General features: G+C 39.8%; 1 protein-coding gene across 1 annotated transcript in view; it reads left to right on the top strand.

Moving 5' to 3' along the window:
- Positions 1 to 17,997, top strand: part of LOC125457359 (probable ATP-dependent RNA helicase DDX60) — a 106,628-nt gene that overhangs the window by 75,263 nt on the left and 13,368 nt on the right. Inside the window, exons 26-32 of the mRNA XM_059645758.1 lie at positions 1,434 to 1,572; positions 2,298 to 2,450; positions 4,970 to 5,074; positions 9,216 to 9,416; positions 10,312 to 10,416; positions 14,907 to 15,060; positions 15,706 to 15,830. Of these exons, the coding sequence (XP_059501741.1) occupies positions 1,434 to 1,572; positions 2,298 to 2,450; positions 4,970 to 5,074; positions 9,216 to 9,416; positions 10,312 to 10,416; positions 14,907 to 15,060; positions 15,706 to 15,830 (982 nt within the window). The remainder of the gene's footprint in view (positions 1 to 1,433; positions 1,573 to 2,297; positions 2,451 to 4,969; positions 5,075 to 9,215; positions 9,417 to 10,311; positions 10,417 to 14,906; positions 15,061 to 15,705; positions 15,831 to 17,997) is intronic.

Below are 17,997 nucleotides of genomic sequence, written 5' to 3'. Positions count from 1 at the left end.
GTTCAGAAAAGTTATTGCACACTCCTGGAGCAGATGGGATTCACATGAGAATGACTGGCAGCACTGCCAAGTGCTTGGTCACCTTATTGCAATGGCTTGATTTTAAGTGGAGTCAAAATAGATCCATGGAGATCTACCTTCTTACATTTGTATGCACACACTTATAGATATTGACTACTTGTGAAGATACTGAGGCTTTATAATCTAAATCACTTTCCAAAATTAAATTATTGCAATAAAATGCAAAACTGGAGAGAGTGAGGTGACAATCACAGAGGCTAGTCAGTTAGAGGGAATGGATTGGTGACATGGGTTGGTAACATTCCTCGGCACTGCAAGGAAAGCTGGTGCAAGGTGTTTTCCAGAATAGCCCAAACGAACCTTGAATAGTGGTTAGCTCCTTTTATTTCCATGTGTAATCCTGTTCCAGTTGACCAACTGAGTGATACTGTTCTCCTCTCTTCATTGAAGAATGATGGTTTAAACAGCCCTGATGGGGCACTAATTAAAAAGTCCTGCAGCCTGCTGAAGTGTATTAAAATTAAATCAAAGTATCATTAACTAAGGATGATGAGGCAGAGTGTTTTTCTACTTGAACCAATATCAGGACAATAGAGTGCACAAATAACTGTGTCCCTTTGCACTCCCCAGATTGAATATTTGGTGATCTTTTGTATCTAGAAAAGACATGGTGTACCATCCAATTTCCCAGCTAAATGACATTACTGTAGCATTCCATTTAATAAATAAAATTATCTGTTTGTTCTGAAATATTTTCTGTTCAATCTTGTCCCTGTTTCTGCCCTTCCCTTCTCTCCTGAGAGTGATGAATTCATTTGTTAATGTAATTCCATGATCAGCCTTTTAAGATGGCTTCTGGCTTTTGGAACTTGACTCCTGAAGTTGCTTGTACTACACAAGTGAAGATAAATGCTTGTTCCGCTGTATTAGTTACAATGGCCTGATAGTCTGATAACCAGAAAGTTGTTGGAACAGCATAGACTGCAGTTGCGCATTAGGACCAAACGGAATCTCCAATGTCGCTGATTGAGAATTGCCCAGGATATTGAAGATTCCACAATGCAATTCTACTGTGTCTGGAATTCTCCAAGAAATTCCATTAAAGAAAGTTTGGTTGGTTTTTACTCTGTGAAACTTAAGTTAGCCCTGAGGCTTGCCTCATTCAAAGAATGTGGGCTTACTGTCTAAACCAGCTTTTATTGCCCCATCTTAAATGCCATGGAGAGCATTGTGGTGAAGTTTCTTATTTATGAACTAAAACAGATGCGACATTGATTTCCAAGGCACTTTTGTCTCCATTATTCTGTTGTAGCTCACAGCATTTTTGTTGTCTCCCAAACTACTTCATGGCCATTGGCTTAAGCTTCAACCACAGTATTGTTTTTGCAGTAAATGGTTACTTTTGGTTGCAGTGATCCGAAGGAATCCCACGTATCTGACAATATGGTAATGAAAGAAACTGAGCAAGAAATGCTATACCAGAAGCTTCAGGAAATGCGAAAGATTCCAGCGGACTGCACCTATGCAGTGGAAACTGCTGCGGACCATAAGGTACAAAAATTTTTCTTTGTATTATCAATAGATATTCAGGTTTGGTTTAACTGTATACAGACTGTTTGTATTTTCTGAATATTGGCATTTTTGTTAACTGTCTTGTGTTTCTGCAGTTGGACCACATTTGGTGAACAGTTCTGAGTATGCTAACAATGAAAATTTATAACACAGCTTAAATATGCTTGCTAGCCATAATGTACATTCATATGTAAGTTGTGATTTTCTGTAAACAAAAGGAATATGCTCAAGTTTTGAGTTTTTTTAAAAATTACTTGCGGCACCAATAGCTCCCTTTTGTTTCCATTATAAAAGCTTGGCTGTCAAAGTCAGGCTGCCTATAACGAGTTGTGATATGGTTTGAAATTTGGCATTATTGTGTTTGACTTAGTGCAAGACAAAAATGTTTGCAATAGTGTATGTAATATGGAAAAATCGCAAGTATATTTTCGGCACACTCTCAACTTAGGATTTTACAACCCACAGAGAAGCTTAATATTTGAATAAGTGTATTTTTAGTTTGAAAATAGTTAAGTTGAATTATCATATAACAATAAAATCCAAAAATTCAAATTCAGATAGGTGGGTTACAAAATCTGAAAGCTGTGAAGGTAAAGATTAAGCTCTCAATTTTGTTTGAATTTTAATTTAAAAAATAACTATGCACTATGGCAAAGAATCAGTATTTCTAATTGATGCTTAACTAATTCTTTTCTTTTTACTAGATTCTGGATACAATCTTCCAGCGATTGCAACAAGTGAAAACTGCAAATCAGCTTCGTCTTTATTTGGAAAGAGGCATTGGATTTCACCATGCTTCACTGAATAGTAAAGGAAGACAAGCTGTGGAGATGCTGTTCAGACTTGGATTTGCCCGAGTGAGTTTTAATGCAGTGTGCTCTGAGTCTTTCCTCACTGTGAGACTGTCAAAGTGGGAATACAGAGGTTATAACTTTGACAGAGTTCCACAGTGATCAATGTTGCCTCAGAGCTCATAGCCCTATTTTAGGAAGTTTGATTTCAGTGTTTGTAGAAGACGTAACCTTGTGGAGGGAGGGCATAACATGAATAAAATATCTAGAGAATTCATTATAAATTGTAATAATGACTGGTGCTGTTTTGCAGTCAGCTTTGTACTTCTTTGTGTAAAGTCCTTTTGTTCCTACATGTTTGACTGGATTTAAGAGAGTCGGGACTGTTTTTAAAAATAAAATCATGGATTGTAGAATCTTGCGCAAATGGAGTGGATACAAAATAGCTGACAAGTGTGAGATTGACACTCAAGCAATTGAACAGCTTGTGGATGACGATGTTTGGTCAGAGGGCTTCGGACCTCTGAAAAGGAAGATACTATCCTTCACCCTGCAGTTTTTTTAAATGTTCAGCACCTTCAGCCTAAAGAGAGCCAATTTATTTTCTCACCTCAGTTGCTGTAAAGTGGCTTTTAATCAATGTCAGATAAGTGTGAACCAATCACACTGTGCCTTATGCAGGCAAATAAAAGTAACTAGAAAAGGAGTAAGTCCTGATGAGCCAAAAGCATTGTCTCTTTGAATAGGCACCATTGAACTGTCCTCCCTGTCTTCCCTCCACCAACAACACATGCTTTTTCTGTTTCTCTGTATGTGTGTAGAGAGAATTATATCATGTATATTGAGTTTTAACTGGTAGAATCGCATTTGTCATTTCACAGTTGTTTACTTGTAGCTAGAATCTATTTGATTCTAAGAATTTGCAATCCTTGTTAGCGCAGAAACCAGGTTCCTGCTTTGTCAATCTGGTTCAAAAAGACGGGTAAATTGGGAAATTTTGTGTCTTCAGATGAAATATTTAACTTCTGTGGCGATTCCTAGAACAGGGTGCTTGATTACCAGCATAACACTGAGGCATACAAATTGCTCAGACCACAATGTGCCTGAAATTGTGCTGTACTCTATTACTAGTTTTGGGTAACTAGCCATCACCATTGATGATCATTTTAGGTATATGGTTAACTGAAAAACAGCGCCACTCAGGCTTGAGCAGCATTTCTACAGTGCAGAGGTGTCATTTTCTTTCTTCATTTTTATCTAACTTTGATTAATAACAGTTTGGAGTTGTGCCAACAAGGAGTTTAGCTGAGGGTTGAGGTTAGCCTTGCGTTGTCATTTATCTGCTAGATTTGGTTCTGCTGAATACAAAGCCTAATGGGGACATAGGAGATTCATCTCCATTGTTTCTTTGCCACTAATCTCTTTGCAGCTGACTCCCTATTATCCAGCTACATGGAATCTGCCATGTATGAATCCAGGCCTAACTTGCAGCCCTAGTGGTCAATTAAGATGGACCTATGGCAAGGGGTCACTGGGAAGATTTCTTGTAAGTGTTGACATTGCTGCTTACCAAGAGTGAAAGTCATGCTGCTTATATGACAGCCTACTGAAATAGTTTGGTGTACTTGAGTCCGTGCTTGTTAACTGTCCTTCATGATCTGAATCAGATCATAAGGAATTCGAATGCTGGTTGGTATTCCAGTCATATCCTTATCAGCAGGGGTGACACAGTGGCTCATTGATTAGCACTGCTGTCTCACAGCACCAGAAACCCGGTTCAATTCCAGCCTTGGGTGACTGTCTGTGTGGAATTTGCATATTCTCCCTGTCTCCGTGGATTTCCTCTGGGTGCTCCGGTTTCCTCCTTCAGTCCAAAAATGTGCAGGTTAGGTGGATTGGCTATGCTAAATTATCCATAGTGCTAGGGATATGTAGGTGAGGTGGATTAGCCATGGGAAATGCAGGATTTCAGGGATAATCTTTCGGGAGTGAGTGTGGACTTGTTGGGCTGACCGGCCTGTTTCCACACTGAGAGGATTTTATTGTATTAAAAAAAGGGACATGTTCCATTTGCATCAAAAATATACAAATTATTTGATGTAGTCATTTGAGAATGTTATCACAATCTCTGTTTTCCTTGTCTTTTATGAATGATTTACATGGCCACTTGATCTTTCATTCTGTTAGCAATACTGAGGAGATTACCAAATCTTTATTCTCACAGTTCAAGAAGCCTTTCCTTGTAACATGAATCTTGTACATATCCTTCGGATTGTTTCAAAGCGTAGTATTGGTGACATAAAAATAATATAAAAGTTTATTTGCTGCTTTTATCTTTTTGTACTGGCTACTTGTCCTGTAAAGAAAATGATACCATTATGATTGTTTTATGGCTAATGCTGGTTCTGCTATCTAAGGTAAAATTATGGAAATTAATAGAAGTGAAAAAAATGACTTCTGAGTTGAATATTGAGAGCAACTTACCATGGAATTGACTGATCTCAGCGCAGTCATTCAGATTCAGTATACACTTCAATTAAACTTGCTTTTTAAAGAACACTTATTTCCGAAATATCTTTCCATAGGTTGTGACTGCTACTGGAACTCTCGCTTTGGGAATTAACATGCCATGCAAAACTGTTGTCTTTCTTGATGATTCAGTATTGCTGGATGCTTTACAATACAGACAGGTACCCACATTGCATTCTTTTATTGGCCTTGTTTCTTTTAGAATACGGGTGAAGTTTATAATTTCATGTTAAAACATGTTGATTCTAGACTATCTTCTAATTTTCTAACTGAAATTTTCCAGTCAACAAACCCTGGTTGTTTCAAACTATTGCAGCAATTTTTAATCTTTTAAGGAAGGTAGCTCCAGCCTTTTGATGTTACCATTGGATTAGATCAAGATTAAACATCAAATCCAATGACCCACTTTTTACCTCACATCACTTAATACTTTTCTGTCAAAATCTGTTGAAAATTTTGGCTGGTGAGCATTCTGTCTGACACTGTCAAATATATTTCAAAAATGTAGACATGCCCATGGCATCACTTTAACAATGCAATCTATTATTTATTATAGAATTTTATTGTATTTACATAAACAACCAGCTTTTATAAATCATAGTAAAAACTGAAAATGCTGGAAATACTCAGGTGTGGCAACATCTGTCAAGAAAGACAAGACCTCATGTCTCAGCTCAGGCTCTTGATCAGAATGGCTACGTCTGTTTCTCTCCATTAGTTGCAGCTTTATGTGCTGGAAATTTCCAATATTTTCTGCTTGTATTTCAGATCTTGAGCATTCACATCATTTGGCTTCTGTTTTATGAATCCATTTTGGGTATCCTTTGTCAACCCTTTTCTAGGTTGACTTGAAATTTATCCCATGTTATGATATCGAGACCCATGCTAATCACTGTCGACCCAGTGGTTTAGTTGTCTTTCTTGAATGGATGTGAGATATTGTCAGCCCTTCGCTACTTTATTTGGCCTTTGCATCCTGTTGAAATATTTTCAGAATTTGTTTTTTTTACTGTTCCCTAGTTGTAACTTCCCTTCGCTTTCTAGGATCTATCAGACTCCAGAGGCTTATTCACTGAGCCCCAGTATTTTTCTTTTCACTCAAACTCCTTGTTTGTTTGCTTAAATTTGCTCCAATGTTTCTTTGAAAACCAGGTCGAAGTGGCCAAAGTATCTCTGCGATTCTGTCTTCATTGATCTAACTAGTCTGTCAACTTTTTACTTAAACCCCATTGCATTTTCCCTTATCATTTGTTCATCATTCTGTTAGTCTTCCTAATTTTTGATTTGCTCCTGTGCCTTCATTTTTATAGGTTTTTTTAGCATATTTGCCTGAGATTTGTTCAGTTCATTTAAAAAGAAACCTTCTTATAATTTCTGAAGAAAACTTGAGCTCTTGCTGATCTCGTTTTTCATATAGAAGTATGGCTCATTTCTAAGTGCCTCCTGTGTGATTATTTCATGTGTTTAGGCTGTCTTAATTTCAAGATTTCATTTCCAGTTTGAGTTACTTTTTGAATCTGAAATTGTTCTGTGTAAGTAGCTTTAATTGTGTCCATGCTGCTTTGAAGGAAAATAATAATGTTTCAAGCAGAGTGTTCTCATGCAGTCATGAGAGCTAGGAGCAGGAGTATGCAATTCAGTTCTTTTTGAGCCTGCTGTTCCATCAAATACAATCATGACAAACAGAATTTGCTAGAAAAGCTCAGTAAGTCTGCCAGCCTCTCTGAAGAGAATTTGGTTAACATTTCAGTGCTAGTGACCCTTCCTCAGAACTGATGGTAGCTGGGAAAATATTGGTTTATACTGCAGAGGAGAGGGTCGGGAGTAAACAATAGGTGGGGATAGAGCCCAAACATAGAAAAGAACTGGATGAGAGTTTGCTCGCTGAGCTGGAAGGTTCGTTTTCAGACGTTTCGTCACCATTCTAGGTAACATCATCAGTGAGCCTCTGACGAAGCGCTGGTGTTATGTCCCGCTTTCTATTTATCTGGTTAGGTTTCCTTGGGTTGGTGATGTTATTTCCTGTGTTGGTGATGTCATTTCCTGTTCTTTTTCTCAGGGGATGGTAGATTGGCTCCAAATCAACGTGTTTGTTGGTGGAGTTCCCGTTGGAATGGCATGCTTCTAGGAATTCTCGTGCGTGTCTCTGTTTGGCTTGTCCTAGGATGGATGTGTTGTCCCAATCAAAGTGGTGTCCTTCCTCATCTGTATGTAAGGATACGAGTGATAGTGGGTAATGTCGTTTTGTGGCTAGTTGATGTTCATGTATCCTGGTGGCTAGCTTTCTGCCTGTTTGTCCAATGTAGTGTTTGTCACAGTTCTTGCAAGGTATATTGTAGATGAAGTTCGTTTTGCTTGTTGTCTGTATAGGGTCTTTTAAGTTCATTAGCTGCTGGTTTAGTGTGTTGGTGGGTTTGTGGGCTACCCTGATGCCAAGAGGTCTGAGTTGTCTGGCAGTCATTTCGGAAATGTCCTTGATGTAGGGGAGAGTGGTTATGGTTTCTGAGCCCGTTTTGTCTGTTTATTTGGGTTTGTTGCTGAGGAATCGGCAGACTGTGTTCATAGGGTACCCGTTCTTTTTGAATATGCTGTATAGGTGATTTTCCTCTGCTCTGCGTAGTTCCTCTGTGCTGCAGTGTGTGGTGGGTCGTTGGAATAATGTTCTAATGCAGCTTCGTTTGTGGGTGTTGGGATGGTTGCTCCTGTAATTCAGTATTTGGTCCGTATGTGTTGTTTTCCTGTAGACGCTGGTTTGAAGTTCCCCATTGGCTGTTCGTTCTACTGTGACATCTAGGAATGGCAGTTTGTTGTTGTTTTCCTCCTCTTTTGTGAATGTTATGCCAGTCAGGGTATTATTGATGGTCTTGAAGGTTTCCTCTAATTTGTTTTGTTTAGTGATGACAAAGGTGTCATCCACATAGTGGACCCAAAGTTTGGGTTGGATGATTGGCAGAGCTGTTTGTTTGAGTCTCTGCATTACTGCCTCTGCTAACATCAAAGACATTTCCGAAATGACTGCCAGACAACTCGGACCTCTTGGCATCAGGGTAGCCCACAAACCCACCAACACGCTAAAACAGCAGCTAATGAACTTAGAAGACCCTATACAGACAACAAACAAAACAAACGTCATCTACAAAATACCTTGCAAGGACTGTGACAAACACTACATTGGACAAACAGGCAGAAAGCTAGCCACCAGAATACATGAACATCAACTAGCCACAAAAAGACATGACCCACTATCACTCATATCCTTACATAAAGATGTGGAAGGACACCACTTTGATTGGGACAACACATCCATCCTAGGACCAGCCAAACAGAGACACGTACGAGAATTCCTAGAAGCATGGCATTCCAACGGGAACTCCATCAACAAACACATTGATTTGGAGCCAATCTACTATGCCCTGAGAAAAAAACAGGAAATGACATCACCAATGCAGGAAATGACATCACAAACCCAAGGAAACCTAACCAGATAAATAGAAAGCAGGACATAACGCCAGCGCTTCATCGGAGGCTCACTGATGATGTTACCTAGAATGGTGACGAAACATCTGGAAACTAACCTTCCAGCTCAGCGAGCAAACTCACATCCAGAACCTCAACCTGAGCTACAAATCTTCTCAAAACTCGATAGAGAAGAACAGTTGGATAGACAAAGGAGTGAATAATGATCTGGGTAGGAGAGTGAACAGCTGTTAATGGAGACTGTTAGTAGCTACCATATATGGCTAATCTCATCCCAGCTTCAGCTCCCCATAACCTTCAATCCATTACTGTCCTTGAGCTTGTTTGGTGTTCCAGCATCTACTGCACTCTCAGTCATGAATCTGTGGAGTTCACTGCCCTTTTCTTCCTCATCTGTTTTAAATCTGTCACCCCTCATCCTAACACTGACTACTTCACCTAGGAATCGAGATCTCACAATAGCGAAACATCCATTCTATGTTTACTTTGTCAATCTCCTTTGCTTTTTATATACCTCAATTTGATCTCCTCTCATTCTTCAAAACTCAAGTGAATTCAAGCCTAAACTGCTCAATCTCTCATAAAGCAAACTCCTCATCTCTGGAATTAATCTGGTGAACCTTCTCTGATCTGCCTTCAGTGTAATTCCATCCTGCCTCAAGTAAGGAGACAAAAACTGTATGTAATACTTTAGATATGGTCTCATCAGACTAAACCAGAAACTGTTGAAATGATCTTTGTATGCAAATGATTGTTGCAGTGGTCTCTGATGAAGACAGCAATCTAAATTTGTAACAACTAATCTTGCCTATATTCTCTCTGTAGATGTCTGGTCGAGCTGGAAGACGAGGTTTCGATTTGATTGGCAATGTTGTCTTTTATAGTGTCCCAATGCCCAAAGTACAGAGACTTCTCAAAGCAAGTGTTCCCCTACTCAGCGGCCAGTTTCCTCTATCTGTCTCTCTTGTGCTTCGTCTTATACTGTTGGTTGCTAAAGCTGACGATGTGATGGATGCAAAAGCTAAGGTATTCAAATGAGGAAAAAATGACAATGGAAGCATTATCACTACAATATTATTTGGATATATAAAGCTGTATTGTAACTTTGCACTTTTTTTGGTAACATTTCATTAGACATGTTCATTGTACATTTGTATGACTATAACAATTTCAAAATTTTCACATGCTGCCAAATTTGGGGATGGTGGGAGAATAGTCAATACTGAGGAAAAATGGAACAAATTACAAGAGGACATTCGCAAACTTCCAGAAGGGGCAAATAATTGGCAAATGATTTTCAGCAAAGATAAATTTGTTGATATATCTCAGGTAGGAAGATTAGGAAAGCCAGTTAGCACCCAGAAGGTGTACATCTATGGGATATGGAACAAAGGAAAGGGAAGAAAAATACATCAGTTGCTGTAAGCTGTAACATAGTTTAGTGAGGCCTGAAAGAATGCAAACCAGGCCTTTTAAAATTATGAAGAAATTTTGATGGATGAAATGTTTCTGTTTGTAAGGAAGAACACAGTCTGTTAGAGAATTATTAAGAGAAACGAAAGTGATAAGTAAGAATAAAGTATCTAAAATGGGGCCTTTGTTGCTTTTGCCACCTTGTGTTCAAAGTTACAGAAACCAAATGAATGTTTTATTATGTTTTAATAGCTGGGAAAACTTACCAGCATTGCTTGTGTAGCTACTGTAGTCACTAATTCGATTCTCCTATTCCACACAATTTTAACTTCTGAAATAACCTGATCTGCAGTGCAGTTTAAATAAAGCTTTACTCAAGGTATTTCACTTTAACAACATATTAATAGAAATGTGCAAAATAAATTTGTAGCTCATCTAAACCGATTAAGTGAACTTATGAAACCTGTTGGTTTTGAGCAGTTATTGAAAAGCTGACTTCTTTCCTCAGGCTTTGTCATTGTTACAGCATTCATTGTTGTGTTATAATAACCAGAAGAAGCAATGGGTATTGAAGCTGTACTTCCTGTCGTGCTTGCAGTTTCTTCTCAAGGCGGTAAGATTTTAACGCTTCCTGTCAAATATGTCAACACATCAGATTAACCAAACTCAACACGGGCTAAGAAATGAAATCAAAACCTTTATTCTTTGTATGGCTGACATTTCATTTAATGGATTATCTTGGCCATCTTTCTCATGACTTTTCTTAAAAAAAAATTTGGAAATCTATTCTGTATAAATCAAATGTTTTACAAGCTTTTATGTGTATAACTTCTGTTTCTGTTTTTTAAAAAAAATGTGGTCTAATGATATTGTTGAGTTCCTGAGGTTGAATAGAGTGGAATTTCCAAGTCACCCATTGATACAATAGCAACAAAAATGGTTTATTTTGTCAAAACGTTTCTGTCTTTGAGCTTATTTGAACTTGTAAGATTTCCATCACCTTTCATGCCACTTGTCACCCCAATCAATGGAGCATCCGAAGTCATTTATGACACCTCCAGCACAATGCCATCCAGCAAACACAAAATACTGATAATGCAGACACCAGGAAGCATTTGTGCAGAGAAAGACAATTAGAGTTTGAAATTAAGGACTTTTGCAATTGCGAGATAGGGGTGGATATGTAACAGGTTTTAAGCAATTGCAGAGGCTGGGAAAAGTGAGCAGGAAGTGAAAGACCAAAAGGATCTATCTGTGACAGTGGTAGGCTGGAAAAGTTAAGTAGCGAAAGTGATGATAGTCCATGTCACCTTTTTAATGGTAAAAGTGCAAGAACCGTAAAGGTTCCATAAAGGAAATATCAATAGAAAACAGCAAAGTCTTCTCCTACAGCAGTCATCCAAGAGTGAGGATGAATTTGTTATTAAGACCAGAAGGCTCAAACAACTTAGTCAAAAGAAAAGATGTTCCGAGAGCAAGTTGGAGAACAGATCAAATGCCTCCGTTATCAGCAGTGCATTACCCAAATAATGTCGGGAGGTAAAATTACTACTTCAAGAAGAACCATCAAAAAATTTGACAACTTTAATTAGGTAAATTATTTTTAAAAGTAAGAATTTAAGTATAGAAAAAGACCATTTAAATACAGTGATCTCATTTATTGAAATAAAAGTAAAATACTGCAGATGCTAGAAATCTGAAATAAAAACAAAATGCTTCAGAAAAGTGAGTCCTGTCAGACTTTGTGAACTCTCTTTCTCTCTCCGTAGATGCTGCTGAGTTCCTCCAACATTTTTGTGTTTAAATTCCATTTGCTGACTTTCTCACCAAAGCTTTCAACTTTGGTGAAAAGCATTACTCTAGAATATGAACCAGCATGAAATTTTTTAATCTCTTGTAATCTTAATATCCTCAACTACTTAAAAGTTCCTGCCTTTCAAAGTGTATAATTCCAACTTCTAAGAGCATTCTTTGACATTGTTTTTAGTTCATTTCTATTTTCTTGTTCATGTTTAGATTGTTGACAGTTTTTTTTAAAACAGCCTATCGGTTTCAATGAGTGCAATGACAATAACCAGTTCTACCGCTCTACAACTTTAGTCAACTCTTGTACTAGATTATCAGCTCATTTGAATCATAGCCATTTCAGATTGAGCGGTATTTTCCTCCAAATAAAGGGCGTGCGAATGGAAGAAAGACTAAAATCGTTACCTTCAGTCCCAACTACAACTCCATTCCCTCACCTTAACAGTTCCATCCTTTTCCTTGGCAGCTGTCCAGTTGTTGAACCAGATTGTTCTTGACTTTGCCCAGTTTGAATCTAAGCTTCCACCACCGTGACATTGCCTAGCTTTGCTCCTCCTTCATCTGACTATTGCTGAACTCCTCACTGTGCTTTTATTACTTCGAGACTTGACTCATCACACTCTGCCAACGTTCCACATCCTGTGCACCTAAAACTCTACTGCTTGTGTCCTTATTTCTTCTACTCTCTCTCTTGTTAAGTATGGTTCTGAAGTTGGGTAGAGTATTTGTAGATTGGGAAGCATAGACGTTAGAATTTGGTATTTGTGAAATGCTGCGGGGGGAGGGAAGCATTGCATGGTCCCTTTAAAAGATGTACTTTTTCTGTGCTTAGCGTTTAAATATTGAATTCTGTGTGCAGCAGTTTGCACGTTTACAAGTACACTGTGTCGAAATTGAAAGATTTGAATCGATGGGCCATACAGTTCGCAGGGCAAGCGTCGGCTTTTTTTAATCAAGAAAACAGGCTTTTGAATTTAGCCAATTAATTTGAACCAGGTACTTAGATATCAAAAACCTATTAAATTTATGTCTGATGGTTTTGACAACATAGGACCAATCCTATTGTTAAAAATATTGATATGTCACCATGGGTATAAGGAAGGCGGCGGCAGCTGGACAAAACCCCAGAGCTAGCTGCCATCCACTGAAGCTGATGGCCCTCAGCTCTGGAGAGAATCGCTGGCTCTCTCAATGTCTTCTAGGTCTTAGAGAAAGCACCATCTAAATAACAAAAGTACCAATGACACCACTAGTTAATATTCCTGATAGAAGAATTGACAGTTAAGGCACAGAACATTCTACAAGACGCGTAACCTTGCTGTAATTTCGAGAGACTAAATTCATTTTTCATATATATGTAGACTTGTATTTACTGGAACAGCATACCATTAGAATCTTGCTTTATTCAGGAATAGTTAGTAGTTTGTAGTTAGAAGGAATTTATTCAGTTTGTTAATAGTTTAATTTGTTCACTGTTAGAATTAGATAAATAAATTGTGACTTGTTGATTATAAAGTGGGTATCATGGATTTATTTTACTTAACCGTTAGAAGTCGCTGAAAAGCAGGTTACACCACTTTTCAGAGATAGGTGCTGGAGAATTTGAGATACCAAGGTGTAGAGCTGAATGAACACAGCAGGCCATGCAGCATTAGAGGAGCAGGAAGGCTAACGTTTCAGGTCTCAACCCTTTTTCAGAAATGGGGGAGGGGAAGCGGGCTGTGAAATAAATAGGGAGAGAGAGGGAGGTGGTGAGAGGAGACGGTAGATGGAGTGGAGACAGATCAAAGAGGTGGGGATGGAGCCTGTAGCCCAAGAAGACCTTCCACATCAAGCAGATGTACATCTGCACATCTGCTAATGTGGTATACTGCATCCACTGTTCCCATTGTGGCCTCCTCTACATAGGGGGGAATCCAAGTGGAAGCTTGGGGACTGCTTTGCGGAACGCCTATGCTCGGTTCGCACTAAATAACTGCACCTCCCAGACGCGAACCATTTCGACTCCCCCTCCAATTTCTCAGATGGCATGCCCATCCTGTGCCTCCTGCAGTGCTACAACGAATACCACCTGAAGGTTGCAGGAACAGCACCTCATATTCTTGGGAACGCTGCAGCCTGTTGGTATCAGTATAGACTTCACATGCTTCAAAAATCTCCCCTCCCCTTACCGCATCCCAAAACCAGCCCATGTCCATGCCTTGTCCATGCCTCCCTCACCTGTCCCTCCTCAAGCCCCACCCCCATCTCCTACCTATTAACCTCATCCTGCCCCCTTGACCTGTCTGTCCTTCCTGGACTGACCTATCTCCTCCCTAACTCCCCACCTATGCTCACCTTTACTGGCTCCATCCCCGTCTCTTTGACCTGTCTGTCTCCTTTCCACCTCTCTTCTACTCTGTCCACCTCCCCCTCTCTCCCTATTTATTTCAGAATGCCCTTATCCTCCCGAATTTCTGAAGAAGGGTCTAGACCTGAAATGTCAGCCTTCCTGCTCCTCTGTTGCTGCTTGGCCTGCTGTGTTCATCCAGCCCTACACCTTGTTACACTACTTCTCACACTCCTTTCACAGATTGTCGGGCAAGGTGCTTCTTTTTGGGTGTTTGGTATAGAGGTTTTCTGTTAACCTGATCAGACAGGAAAATTGAAGACTTCGAGTAATTTGATTAAGTCTTTAGGTTTTGTGATGATTCTGGGAGTAGTTGGGCTCAAGTTTCAACATGGTATTGTAAGTGAATTGTGACACTTTAAGTGTTGCATAAGGAATTTCTTTCTTAAACCTCTTGCTTTTCTCTGTTTTTAAATTATTTCTGACCATGTCTTTGACCATCTGGCATGATGTCATTTGTGGCTCCTGGCATTTTTCTTTTGATACTGTTGTGAAACGCCATAGAACATTTTGTATTTAAAGTGGCATACAAAATAGACTTGCTTTTCTGGAAGTAACAATGAAGGTAAAGAATGCAGACCATTCTGGATTCTATCACCTTATATAACTGCGCCACTCTGAGCCAGATATTTTGACACTGAGTAGTAGAATGGTTAGAGTTGTCTGCTTGTCAGTTCTGTTCAAAGTAATCAAATCTTTAGAATGATTATAGAATATGCAAATTGTAAGGAATGAAAATTCAGCCATTTTGAATTTTATCAGAAATCTGTGTATTTTTGCTTTGGTGTTTATGTATTTCCATTGATTCAAGATAAGAATGTTAATAATCCTCATTATAATGTTATACTCCTGTGACTGAACAGGAATGCATGATGTCGCTAAAATGTATAATTACCTGAATTTTGCAGGGTTTTGTGGATCAAGATGGGACACCCCAGGGGCTTGCAGAACTGGTGACCCAGTTGCATTACCATGAACCAGCCAATTTTGTCTTTGTTAGTTTCCTGGTAAAAGGTCTGTTTCACAAGATTTGCTCGCAGCCTGTTAAATCGGCAGGAAAAGGTAGGATTTCAACTTTAAGTCAGTGTTTAAAGCAGCAGCATGTAATGTTAATGATCAGCATTCTGGTCTTGCTTTATGCTGGATAATTTTACTACTCCAAGAGGAATACTTTCAAAGAAATTCTGCTTTTTTTTTGAGCTGTGTTGTTACTTTGGATGTTGTCTATGACAGAAGGTGTGGTCAACCCACACTGCACTGCAGGTTAATCTCGCATATTTGAATCAGCTGGCTTGTTAGGGATGAAACAAAAATCAAGTGATGAGTACTCTCATGTTAAGTGCTCTTGGGCACAATTGGTGCAAGTCCCAGGAAGTCAGTGAACAGTGTGGGTTTGAAAGCCGCACAGAACCAGTAGATATCATTATGCTCCTGTGTTCGATTTTATTACAAGTAATAATTTGTAATCTGCAATACTTGATGATTGGTTTAATAGATCTGAGAGTGCATTTCAACATCAGTCAGAAAGTTGGAGTTGAAGCCACAATCGGAGAAGCCATGATCTTATTGAATGGTGGAGCAAGCCAGAGGGACCAAATGACCAATTATTCAAATTCATATTTGTACGGCTTCAAAAAAAGAGTAACATGGGTTTTACCAATATGTCAGAAAACTGATGATCTTAATATCGTTTCATTATTTTTACAGGTTCAGACTGCTTTTCTGATGAAATCATGGAGTCCTTACTTCTGGTCCTAGCAAATCTATTTGGAAGGGTATATCTTCCATCGTGTTCTACTGAAAAGGAGTGGACTACACTCCATCAATCAATGGTATGCAAGAGTGAAACATTAGGAGTTGTGTGGAGATTATGGTTTTCAACATTAAATTTGAGCAGCAAAGTATCATGAAACTTAATTTACACAGAAGTCATTTGTGACAGATCTCAAATCTCTCATTTGGATTTTCAGTCTATGTTGCACTCATGGTATCTGTTTTGTTTGTATTCCAACACTGGTCTATGTGCTATCCCATTCCATATTCCTGTAGCCATTCCAATGGTTGCCCTTGGTACACAACACTTAGCTACCCACAGATTTCTTTTGTATAAAGAATTTTTGCTTTGAAGATTGATTGATTTAGAAGAGACTATTTGGCGTAATGGTTTATTCCTGTGGCTTTTTATATCTCAGTCTTGCAGTTAATTCTAGTCCTGATAAAATACAAATCTGTGCTGCCTTCGGCCATAGTAAACCAACTTCTGACGCAAGCTTTCTGTAGATCACTGGAGAAGAGCTGTCGAGTGGCCCTTAAATTGCTGAGGTGGAGGAGTCTCACTGCTTTCCTGCTGCCTCGGTGTTGCCAGTGATAGAAATGAAGAAGGGTCTAGGCCCGAAACTTCAGCCTTCCTGCTCCCCTGATGCTGCTTGACCTGCTGTGTTCATCCAGCTCTACACCTTGTAATCTCAGATTCTCCAGCATCTGCAGTTCCTACTATCGTGGATAGCTCCTTTGCTATTTGAGACTTCCTGGTGGCCTCCCTGTTGACTCTGGTTTGGGATGGGTAGATCCACCTAATTGAATATTCTGCAGAGCATGGAGGGGCTGTCTGCAGCAGTCACCACCCCCATAGAATATTTGCCCTTTGTCAGGGTCTGCCAGCTGGCTCCAGTGATTTCCGATGTCACTCATGTCAGTGAGAAGGAAGCATCCAACCTTTCTTTTCTCAATGGTGCAGTGCCACTGGTGGCCAACACTCCTGGTGATGCTGAGATTGTGTTTGGACCCTCTGACTGGCTGACAGCTCCTGTCTTTGGGCTGCCGTTTTTTAAAGGAGCCAGAATTGTGATTACAGCTCATTAGTAGCCAAATGGACCCAAAATATGTCCCGGATCCAGTAAATGGCTGAGGCTGATAGTGTCCAGCCTTCGGCCCACCATGCAGGTTGTTTTACCCCAATAAATTCAGCTTCAGTTGGCCATTTGACCAGAGTTGAGGGCTGCTTTAGTTTGCTGTTAAATTGACAATCTTCTAATGGCATGAGATCAATATGCAGATTTGACAAGTGAATGTCACATTGATATATGATTGGCATAGTAAGAAGTGATTTGCTGAATTTTGGTCAAGTAATGTTGTTACAGAAACTGACAGTATGTCAAACATCCTACTCTGGCTGTTCACAACAGATAAGGTAACAACCATACCCAAACAGATTGTGTGAAAGGTTTGCATGCACAATGACCTGCATTAGGTGTGATTCCATAATTGGGCAATATTTACTGGATAATCCTGAACGGTAAAAGAATTACACTGATGACCAGTTTTAGGATTGTCAGTTGGAGTTGTTCTGTGGCTTGTTTTACATGTTCTAAAAATTGCATATTAATGCAAAAACAACATACAAACCCTGCACCTGTTTCAACCCAACAAAGTAGATGACAAGATAATAAAGTGTGAAGCTGGATGAACACAGCAGGCCAAGCAGCATCTCAGGAGCACAAAAGCTGACGTTTTAGACCCTTCATCAGAGAGGGGGATGGGGTGAGGGTTCTGGAATAAATAGGGAGAGAGGGGGAGGCGGACCGAAGATGGAGAGAAAAGAAGATAGGTGGAGAGGAGAGTATAGGTGGGGAGGGGATAGGTCAGTCCAGGGAAGACTGACAGGTCAAGGAGGTGGGATGAGGTTAGTAGGTAGGAGATGGAGATGCGGCTTGGGGTGGGAAGAAGGGATGGGTGAGAGGAAGAACAGGTTAGGGAGGCAGAGACAGGCTGGACTGGTTTTGGGATGCAGTGGGTGGAGGGGAAGAGCTGGGCTGGTTGTGTGGTGCAGTGGGGGGAGGGGAACGAACTGGGCTGGTTTTGGAATGCGGTCGGGGGAAAGGGGAGATTTTGAAGCTGGTGAAGTCCACATTGATATCATTGGGCTGCAGGGTTCCCAAGCGGAATATGAGTTGCCGTTCCTGCAACCTTCGGGTGGCATCATTGTGGCACTGCAGGAGG

Source organism: Stegostoma tigrinum, chromosome 1 (genome assembly GCF_030684315.1).
Source record: "Stegostoma tigrinum isolate sSteTig4 chromosome 1, sSteTig4.hap1, whole genome shotgun sequence".
Taxonomy (NCBI): Eukaryota; Metazoa; Chordata; class Chondrichthyes; order Orectolobiformes; family Stegostomatidae; genus Stegostoma; species Stegostoma tigrinum.
This window is presented reverse-complemented; position numbering and strand designations above follow the sequence as displayed.